At 40.3% G+C, this 11,160-nt stretch overlaps 1 protein-coding gene across 2 annotated transcripts in view; it reads left to right on the forward strand.

Annotated features, from left to right (window-relative positions):
• The window catches only part of Ncbp1 (nuclear cap binding protein subunit 1), a 35,216-nt gene extending 26,298 nt beyond the window's left edge, over positions 1-8,918 (forward strand). For both annotated transcript variants that reach the window (XM_051187734.1, XM_051187735.1), the window contains 8 exons: positions 1,495-1,617; positions 3,105-3,207; positions 3,728-3,821; positions 4,771-4,874; positions 5,500-5,614; positions 6,686-6,814; positions 7,253-7,366; positions 8,419-8,918. In XM_051187734.1, the coding sequence (XP_051043691.1) occupies positions 1,495-1,617; positions 3,105-3,207; positions 3,728-3,821; positions 4,771-4,874; positions 5,500-5,614; positions 6,686-6,814; positions 7,253-7,366; positions 8,419-8,532 (896 nt within the window). In that variant the 3' untranslated portion in view covers positions 8,533-8,918. The remainder of the gene's footprint in view (positions 1-1,494; positions 1,618-3,104; positions 3,208-3,727; positions 3,822-4,770; positions 4,875-5,499; positions 5,615-6,685; positions 6,815-7,252; positions 7,367-8,418) is intronic.
• Positions 8,919-11,160: the final 2,242 nt, after the last annotated feature.

Consider the following 11,160-nt stretch of genomic DNA (forward strand, 5'->3'; position numbering starts at 1 on the left):
AAGAACAGTAAGATGAATTTATACCTGGAATGTACTGAAACATAAAATGTGCATTTGTTATGATGGAGACTTCTTGAATTGGTTATCATCTTGACTTAGGTTACTATTGCTATGACAGAACACCATGACCAAAAGCAAGTTGTGGAGGAAAGGGTTTATTTAGCTTTTATTTCCGTATCACTGCTCATCATTGAAGGAAGTCAGGACAGGAACTCAAACAGGCCAGGAACCTGGAAGTAGGAGCTGATACAGAGGCCATGGAGGAGTGCTGATTACTGGCTTACTACAGTGGATCTTATAGAGGCATTTCTCAATTGTGATTGCCTCCTTTCAGATAAATAGCTTGTGTCAAGTTGACAAAAGGCTAGCTGGCACACATCTACTGCTGGGAACACTGGGACACATGGCAAATTTTGCTTCTAGAAGTAAATTTGTAAATATGACTTACCATTTGGCTCCATGGATTCTAGGATTGCACCATGAATCAGAGGTGCTGGATTGCTGTGGTCTTTCTGCCTTGCACAGTGTATACTTTGTGATGGTGGTGTGCGCAGTGGTGGCCAGTGGTTCAGAGATAGATGTCAGGCTGTCCAGCTGTGATTGCACTGAATGTTGTCATTCATCCATGAGCCTCACATTTTGTGCTGCAAGAAGTTCTTTCTCAGTGTCTGAAAACACTGCTCTTCCGTGCTTTGTGCCCTTACATTAACTCAATGCAGAAAGCCTCTTTTATCTCTACTTCCTGTTTCTTCCCACATCTATCTCAAGTTTGTCATTGTAAATAATTTCAACCTTTAGTAAACCTACATCATAGAAATACTTTGTCTACTTCTGAAATAAATTTCTTGGTTCCCCAGTAGGGTGTAAATTTCTTGGTGACAAAGTGTTCTTATTGTTTTGTGTGTGTATATGTATGATTTTGTTGTTATTGTTGTTTGTTTTTCATAGAATTTCTTACCACTTCCAGGGACAGACTGCAGGTGTTAGCTGTTATAATACACTTCAGTTGTTACAGGTCTTAGTGTTGTCTTATGATCCTATCCTGAATGACATTCAAAGTAGATTTCCATTGTCTTGATGATGGCATTGCACAAACATGACTTCTAAACCATAAGCACACATTCACAAAACCCTACCCAGTAAGCACAGAGTCTCTTATGTTGGCAGCCTTCACCTTGAACTCATTTGCTCCAGAAGAAAAGGTTGTTGGCAAAAATGACTAACAAGCTGTTGGGTTTAAAAATATCCCAGAAACCTGAGGACTGGTGTACTCATGAGTATTGACTAGATTTAAAAAAAAAAAAAAAAAAAAAAAAAAAAAAACAAAAAACATTGAATTAGGTGAAGTTTTCATGTATGGTATCATACGTGATTTAAATGCTGATCTTGGCTAAAGGGTGTTCTATTTTAAAGGAAAATAGCTGAAAGTATTTATTAGCTGCTCATAGAGCAGTCTGTCAGCTTGATCTACCTTCCCCTCTGTTCTGTGTTTAGATTCTCTTCCTGGACATTCCGTGGCACTCTGTTTATCAGTTGCTTTTAAAAGTAAGGCAACTAATGATGAAATCTTCAGCATTCTGAAGGACGTACCAAATCCTAACCAGGACGATGATAATGGTAAGAGAATTGCTTCTTCGGCTGAATCACATAGGTCACATTAAAGCATAAAGGCTCTGATGAGACATGAGCTCCATAAGACCCTGTTGGGTGCTCACACAGGAGTCTCACCCCCTTTCCTAAGAGGCCCTAAAATTCCTGTGAAGCAGCTTATATTAAGAATGTAAACCAGACTCGAGAGATGCCTCAGTGGTTAAGAGCACTGGCTGCTCTTCCAGAGGTCCTGAGTTCAATTCCCAGCAATTACTTGGTGGCTCACAGCCATCTGTAATAAGATCTGGTGCCCTTTTCTGCCTTGAAGGCAAACATGCAAACAGAATACTGTAAACATAATAAAAAACAAGAATGTAAACCATCCTGGGTATGGTGGTGCACGCCTTTTATCCCAACACCTGGGAGGCAGATGGGTCTCTGAGTTACAGGCCAGCATAGATTACATAATGAATTTCAGGCCAGCCAGAACTACGAAATGAAGCCTTGTCTCAAAACACTTAGAAAAAAAGAACACAAACCATGTCATACATACAAAATAAATCACACATTGCTTATTCTAGGGTTGTTTTTTGGTTTTTGTTTCTTTAAATATTTCTGCTTTTAGTATATAGAGGGATTCCTGAATGGTAAAGCTTAGTGTGTTGGATATTTTTGGTATAATTGATGTTTTCTTTAGTTATAAGCTATTATGAGACTAATGCCTAATCTTTACTTCATATATACTACACAATTTCAGCCAGCATCTTAGCTTTGTTTTATTTTCTTGGTATGAATGGGGAAATTGACAGAATGACATGCAAGTTTACCTGGCTTGTGACTGGATAAGGAAAAAAGTACTGCAAGAGTTGCTTTAATAGTTGTTAAGACATACTGTCAAATAGTGATTAATAGTATGTAAATCAGTGAGTTAGTTGCACAGAGAAGCCTACACAGACCACCATCTGGTTGGGTACTACACCTAGGAAGTTTCAGTAAGCCATGATAACACTAAGTTTAGACTTTGGTAGATGTCTTAAGATGGAGGTTTAAAGGGTTTACTGATTTTGCTTTTAATTCATATTTGCCACCTTCTAAACAGAATATGAAGGAGGTAATGTGTGGTGCTTTTTAAGGAAATTGGTCATAAGGCAGGCATTGGTGGGTGCAAGCCTGCTAATCTGAACAATTTGAGGTTTGGTCTGTATATCAAATCCCAGGTCAGCTAGCAATACACAGTCATAGATTTTTTTTAATTAAATTTTATAGAAGAATTGGGGAAATTTTTTCATAAAAGACAGGATTAAGGGTATGCTTTCTTGATGGAGGATTTTGATGAAGTCTCACTATAGCTTTGGCTGGCCTAGCTTAATTTTATATTTTGAGTAGACTTTGTTTACTTTTACTGAAAGATTATGTAAATGTCTTATGGGCACACTATCTTCTTAGTATCCCAAGGTATAATACCAAGGAATTACTGCATTTAACATTGTTAATCTTGCTGTAAATGTTTTCAGATGAAGGCTTCAGTTTTAATCCATTGAAAATAGAGGTCTTTGTGCAGACTCTGCTGCACCTAGCTGCCAAATCCTTCAGTCACTCCTTCAGTGCCCTTGCAAAGTAAGTATATGAATTTAACACCAATGCTGTAGTCCTTTCTACCTAAAATTGGTAAATATGAATATCTTACTACATAATTTGATAACATGAGATTCAGTTTGTGGTGGCCAAAATGCTTCCCATGGTTAAGTATGTGCAGTGTAGATCTGCATGTGGCTGGTGAACTAGTACAAACGTGGGTCCTTGCTTGGGACACTCTTTTACACAGGCAGAGGGCTCTGGCCTATCTAGAAAGCTTTCCAAATCGAGAAAGCAGAAATGAAAGACCGCCCAACTGTTGGCCTCTAAAGAGAGAGCAAATTTGGTAAGAATCCAGAACAAAAAGAAAGAGAGAGCTCTCATAAGTTGGTAGCAGTTTCTCTGCAGGCCGAATTCTAATGCTTTTATGTATTTAGTGATTACTCTTAGTTATCGTGCATTTGCATGTTGTATTTTAAATTGAGTAAGATTAAAGGGGCTCTGGGAACACCAAAATGGTTTATGTGTAATATATGTGGTATTTTTTCACCTTTTTCTAAAGGTTTCATGAAGTCTTCAAAACTCTAGCAGAAAGTAATGAGGGGAAGCTACATGTGCTGAGAGTCATGTTTGAAGTTTGGAGGAATCATCCACAGGTAACAACTATTTATTTCGACATAGTATGGTCCTGGCTATGTAGACATGCAGATTAGAAATTAATTGTATTTGAGTCTGCCAAGAGAATGGTTCTTATATCTGTAAACTCAGTGTTGTGGAAATAATTGAACAGTCTGTTTGGCAAATTTTTAAATTACATTGATTTGTTGGCTGGGGGTGTACGGGAGGGCCACAGGGCCTGTGTGAAGTCAGATGACAAATTTCAGGTCAGTTCTCTCCTTCTGTCATGTGGGTTGTCTAACATCATGTGTCTTACCCACTGAACCATCTCTGGCAGCCCTTAATGACATTCTTCAGACAGCACTGTGGTTCGTTTGTGCTATTGCATTTCCACATATATTAGATGCTAAGTAAAGCAACTGTTGCTAGACATCGATTATTGGTAGAAAGTAGTTATGCTTATTCATTTCTACAAACTAGACCCATAAGATGCTGTTTTTTAACTGGAGATTTCAATTGAAATTACACATACACACACACACACACACACACACACACACACACACACACACACACACACATTTTATAAAGGTATTATCAACTAAATTTTCCTAAGGATTAAGTGCTACCATTCAAGAGTTTCTTTTCATGGAATCTTCTTTGGTAGTATAGTATTTCTTACAGTATTAGAGCCTAGCAAAGGGCAGAATAAGTTTAAAGACTGACCAGGTAAGTAAGTCAGGAGTGGTGGCACATACCTGTAATTGCAGCACTTGGGGGATAATGGCAAAAAATCAAGAGTTCAAGGCTAGCCTTAGCTACATGAGACCCTATCCAGAAGAGAAAATAAAACCATGACCTATTGCTGAAACTGGTCAGTTCCATTACCACTGAAATCAAATTTTATAGCCCTGATATTTTATTTTCATAGCATTATCATATGCCTATTTATTGCTCAGACTTGACCCTGTCTGTGTCTCATTGTAGATGATTGCTGTCCTTGTTGATAAGATGATTCGTACACAGATTGTTGACTGTGCCGCAGTGGCAAACTGGATCTTCTCATCGGAGCTGTCTCGTGACTTCACTAGGTTTGGACCCGAATTTAGAGATCTTTTAGAAACCATGTGTTTGCCAGTGCTTAGAGAACATGAACTAAGAAATAGTTCCAATCACCCAGTAACATTTTTTGTGAAGTCACACAGGTTTTACAGATGATCAGAACCAGGACAGTAGGAGTTGACATACAACGAAAGTAGATGGGATGAAATTAACTCTAGGACAGTCCTTTTAACGTCTCCACTATACCTGTTATTGCCAGCACACACTGGTCCTGAGGTGCAGATGTGATCAAACAAGATGGCTCAGTGGGTTGGGAGCTTCCTTTCAAGCCTGGTGAGCTGAGTTCCCTGGGTTTGATCCTCAGAACTTATATGGCAGAAGGAAAAAACCAATTCCATGTTGGTGTTTATTAAGGGTAGGCAAGTACAGGGTATGGTACTGCCTTTTGGAGTCCAGCTGAGTCTAATGAGTGGAGATGGCTGCTCACATAATTCACAGCAGTGGTGAGTTAAGTGTTGGTAGAGAAGAATGCCTAACTCTGCCCAGAGGATTGAAGTCCCTATTAGCCCTTAGGGATGATAGTCTGAAAAGTTGTGATGTTTTCTCTATAAGTGTAGCTTAACATACATTAACCAGCTGCTGTATTACATTAAGGTTGTTTGTTTGGGAAATTTTGCACTCTACAATTCGTAAGATGAACAAACATGTTCTGAAGATCCAGAAAGAGCTAGAAGAAGCTAAAGAGAAACTGGCAAGGCAACACAAAAGAGTAAGTCATGTGCTGATTCCTGCGTGGTTAGAGGGCATGACAGTCTGCAGGGTGGTCAGAGTCCAGTGCCTTGACTGTTGCGCGCTGCGGTGCCGACGTTGACCACAAAGTATTCTTCCCTAGTTTACCGCCTCTAGTGTGGCTGCCTAGAAAAGAAATGTGTATTTCTGAGTCGGTCATAAAGGGGAAGGGAGATGATGGTAGATGCTGTGAGGAGAGGTAGGACAAGTCAGTCTCAAGTCCCAACTTGTCAGAGTATTTCTCATGGTAATAAAGATTGTGTTTAGAACTGCAATTCTTACCTTATGGGTTGCAACCCTTTGGAGATCACATATCAGATATTTATATTATAATTCATAATAGTAGCAAAATTACAGTATGAAGTAGCAACAAAATAATGTAATGTCTGGGATCACCACACAACAGAAACTGAATGAAAGGGTGGCAGCTTTAGGAAGGTTGAGAACCACTGGTTTACAGGGATAGTGAGTATTGATGTCACATGCCTTTAATTCCAGCGCTCAGGAGGCAAAAGCAGGCGAGTTGAGTTCAAGGCCAGCCTGGTCTATGGAGCAGGTTCCAGAACAGCCAGAACTAAATAGAGAAACCCTGTCTTGATAGAGATAAATAATTAATTAATTAATAATGGTAGTGATTGTTCTCCATTACAGTATTCTCTGGTATTCAGTGTATCCACCAGAGTAGAAGACAAGGAAAAGATAATAAGTTTAATGACTGAACTGGCCAGAGTAGAGACACTCACTGCACTGCTACTACCAAGACTAGTACCACTAAATTCTCCCAGAGCTATCACTACAAGAATAAAAGTCCTTTCGTATAAAGGAATAGGGGCATAGCTCAAAGATAAAATCACTTGCCTAGCATCTCTGAGCTCCTCCTGGATTTGGCTCCTATCACCACCCATTCCCCACCCCCAAGAAACAGCACTAGGGGGGTGGCGGCAGGAAGATAATGCATGATTCAAAGCCAGCCCAAGCCACATAGCATAATGTGGTGTTGTAATCATCCCCCTTCTTGGTAGATTTATACATTGGGTTGTGCCTTTTGTAGCGAAGTGATGACGAGGACAGAAGCAGTGACAGGAAAGATGGGGCCCTCGAGGAGCAAATAGAACGACTTCAGGAGAAAGTGGAGTCTGCTCAGAGTGAACAGAAGAACCTTTTCCTTGTCATCTTCCAGGTAAGCCAGCTTGGAGTATGGGGTGTAAAAGGAGCCCATTCCCTTAGTTTGAAAAATGGTCATTTTTAGTAACAAAAATAGTAAGAACACAGAACTTTGCCAAAGAGTAGTGTCACCACTTGAAGACCACAGTGATTCTGTGCTGTTTTCTTACCATTTAAATACCTGTGTCATTTATTCCTTCTGGCTGATGATTTAGGTGATTGCTTTCGTTCCTATGAACATTTCTGTACATAGATTGTTATTTACATGCTTCTTAGGACAGAAGCCAAGACATATTTCTAGAAGAGGCTAAAGGATTTAACATTAAATCCTCCCTTTCAGGGGGAGCCCTGAAAGTCAGGAGCAACAAGCCACTGAGAACTCGTGGTTTGGATTTGTTCAGCAGTTAGATTCTCCCTCTGATGGATGCTTCCTCTACTTCTCCATCCTTTCCAGCGTTTCATCATGATCTTGACTGAGCACTTGGTACGATGTGAAACAGATGGGACCAGCATATTGACCCCATGGTATAAGAACTGCATAGAGAGGCTGCAGCAGATCTTCCTGCAGGTTTGTGTGGGGCCCTGAGCAGTAGTAAAACAAAACTCAGCAATCTAAGTGTTAAAACACTTGTCTATCATGCATGAGACCACTGTGTTTAAAAAAAAGAAAAAAAAAAAGTCATCCAGTGTACCAAGAGGTTATGTAACTCTTATAGGCCCTTTAGCTTATGTCCATGTGCTGCCTATTTTTCATCAGCCTATTTAGACAAATTTGGTTTTATATCACTCACGCTCTGGGTTGCTGTTTTCTGTGGTAGAGAGCCCAGCATGTCTGTAATCTAAAATGAAGGAGGTTGGCCGGGAGACCACTAACACTTGGTGTTGTAACTGAATTTATAAAGGTATTTTAAAATCTTAAATTCCTGTGGTAAACCATGTCCACAGGAGCAAGGTAAACTCCCTGGGGCTTCTGGACACAGAGTACCAACACCTGCTTCCAGATGTGGTTACTGATGTGCAGGATGGTGAAGTTAATTTTTCCTGTTCAAGGCATTAATTTCATATGTTCTTCTTTGTTCTAGAAAGTGGTTAATTTAGAATTAGTTATTTTCAAAGTTCAATTCTTTAAGCCTCCAAGTAATAATTCTCCCCCCAGGCATTTGTAGTTATTAGCCAGTTCAAAAGATAACTGAGAAGCCCCTAGTTCTATAGAAATTTCTAAGTGTATTTTAGTCTTCAGAGAAAAAGTTTTCATTTTCTGTTGCCTTGGCTCCCTAATAGGGCTGATTTTCAAAAGGCTGCAATGTATTGTGCCCTGACTTTCAGGATGTCCTCTGAAACTGTCTGTAGTGTAGCTGCAGGTGCCTGCCGTACCTTGCATCAAGGGTCCCATTCCTATGAGGGCTGTTAAGAACTGGGCTTGGTTTTACATGATTGTATGTCCCTCCACTCCTTTCCCTGCATGGTCTCTTAGTGCTGGGCTTCTCAGGAGATATGTTAGCATGCAATACTTGCCCTCTACTTCTTGTCAACCCTAAACATGGGTGGGCCATGAGGAAATGTTCTGCAAGGTTGCTTGTGTTTGGTTTCCTGACTCAAGCCTCCTTTCTGTGTCCACAGCATCACCAGATAATCCAGCAGTACATGGTGACCCTGGAGAACCTGCTTTTTACTGCCGAGTTAGACCCTCACATCCTGGCTGTGTTTCAGCAGTTTTGTGCTCTGCAGGCCTAACGGTCATGTTTCTTCCCTTTTTATCTTGAAATAATTTGTCTTATATTGAAGGTTTGAATGTTTGCTTTGTAGTAGCCTTTCACTTCCTAAAGGAAATGGGGGAGGAGAACGAGCAGTATGACATTACCCTTTGTTGCCCTGAAGGGCAAGTGTGCTTTGATGACAGCTATGTTACGATGTTATGGTGACCATAGCGTTGTACATACGTGAGACACAACTTTCCTGTGAAGGATCTGATACTTTTTCTCCTTAGGGCACAAAACCACAGGTTTGAGGTGTGTGAAATGCAAGGCCAGACTTGCAAAGTAGTAGATACAACTAGGAGCCTAGCTTTTCTCTGCTCCTGGGTAACATGGCTGGAATAAACTGAAGTTATGTTTTTTAAACTTTGGTATTTCATGATTTATTACCTTAGTCTCTTTTCTTACTGAAAGCATACTTAGTCTCTATCTGAAGCTTTTTCTTGCAAATGTTTTTAAGCAGCCATCTTATGACACTACTTGTTAGAATAGAAAATTATCAGTACTAATTCGCACATTTGTCTAGCTAGAAGCTACCCAGGAATCTTGAGTTATCTCAACTGTGATCTCGGGGTACAATGGAGATGGCAGCAGTTTTTCTACCTCAGGTGATTACAGGTTGGCAGCTGTTGTTGAAAAGCCCTGCACCTCCAAGGAGGGTTTGCTCAAGATCCTGTAATGTCACAAACTGATGTGCAGCAGGCAACAAATGAGCCGAGAAGGACGTGGATTCAGTGTGGCTTGGAGCTTGTCTCTGTGGGTCCTGGGGGAGATAATTGGTCCCTGAGCCTATTAAGGCTTCAGTGAAATGAGTGTGTTTTGTAAAATAATTATCTGACATTCCAAATTTCTGGGATTTTTTTAAACTTCTTATTAAACCTTAGAAAAATCTGCTAATAATGATACAATTACTGGTAGTAATTTTTGTGTATTTGTTATCTTTTTGTACATGCTAGTAAGTATGCATTACAGTTGTCTGTTTGAATATATGGGTCTTTAATTACTAGAATATGGTTTCTTAATACATGGGAATTCCTAAGCTTTTTTTTTTTAATACCATATTTAAAGCAGGAGTATTATCTACTCATTTGAATTCAGTAGATCAAGGTTAGATGTCAGGTACTTCAGAAAGGCAAAAATCTGGATTCTTAGCTAAGTATCTTATTTATTTACATTGTTCCTCCTCCCCCATTTAACACAGCTCTTGCTGTAATTGATTTGAAATGATTCCAGTCCTCCAGCAGTCAAAGAATTAACTATTGAAGGCATTGGTGACTGTATCCTTTCCTGAGGCACAGTGGAGCCTGGTTCTCCTTGTTCTACTGCTGAAAGAGTTTGTGCTCTTCCTGTCTGTGGATCCCCTTGTACGGTGGCTGTTTCTAGAAACTGTTAATGTGCCCCTCCTCTGTCGGCTGGAAAACTGAACAGAAGGCTGTATCTCACAGAAGAAAAAATGCAAAAGCAGAAAGCAGCTGTTGCGTTCTCCCAGACAGGGGTGGTGTCACTATACCATGCCTCAGATTCTGTGAAGTCATTCCGATGCTCTGTAAAACGTTTTTGTCAAGGTAGACATGTTGCTTCATTTCTAAAAGTGAAGGGTGTGAGATGCCTTTGCCAACCTGGGCTACCAGTGATGTCTGGACCCCAGGATTAACTTTGATCCAGCCAGAGAACAGAGGCATACAGCCAGTCAGATCTCACCACGTAGGCCTTAACATAACAGTAAGTGTTAGCTGCTACACACTGGGTACAAAGATTCACCATCTTAAATCTTCCCAACAGATTTCTGATATGACTGTGCCCACTTCACAGATAGAAGCTAACCCCAGGAAAACTTTGTCTGAAGTCCACATTCAGGAAGTTAATCCATGTGTCTGTCTCAGGAGCACCTTATCTCCCCACAACGCAAGTAATACTTAACAGCAGCCTGAACCCCAAGTTACTCTAGCCATCAGGCCAGAAACGTCTCTGTCTACAAGAAAGTCTGGCTGCCCGTCCAGGCCCAGTTTTTACTGAGCTGTAATGTTTAACATAGCATACATAAAATGCCAGTCTTGAAAACATACAGAACATCTACTGAATGTTCCTAAAGAAGAACTAATAATGATGGTCCCACGTTATTTAGGGTTGACTTGTTTTGAGTTTGGCCTTTCTACAAGTATAATGTGTAAAGTGAGCTGCACAAGCCTCCTGGTGTATCTGAGGGATGAAAGCACCTACTTCATCTCAGCTTGGGTCTTTGTTGAAGCCTCCTTGCTGATGTTTAAACACAGTACATATTGTTAGGAAAGGCGTCTGTCCTCTATGCAGCTTTTGACCTCAGCTAGTTCTACTTGAGCTACATTGTAGAGAAATTTGTGTGTTATTCTTTTCCTTCGCTTGAGGTTTTTGTTTGTTTTGTTCTTTGAGATAGCACTGGCTGTCCTGGAGCTCGCTCTGTAGAGTAGGGTGACCTTGAACTCACAGAGATCCACCTGCCTCTGCCTCCTGAGTGCTGCGATTAAAGGTGTGTGCCACCAACATCAGCTCTTTCTCTTGGTCTTTTCTTCACTTATAATGTTGCTTCTGATAGCTGTTGTTAATACCTTTGACAAGACTGAAGAAAAAT

The sequence above is a fragment of the Phodopus roborovskii genome, unplaced genomic scaffold, assembly GCF_943737965.1.
Source record: "Phodopus roborovskii unplaced genomic scaffold, PHOROB, whole genome shotgun sequence".
Taxonomy (NCBI): Eukaryota; Metazoa; Chordata; class Mammalia; order Rodentia; family Cricetidae; genus Phodopus; species Phodopus roborovskii.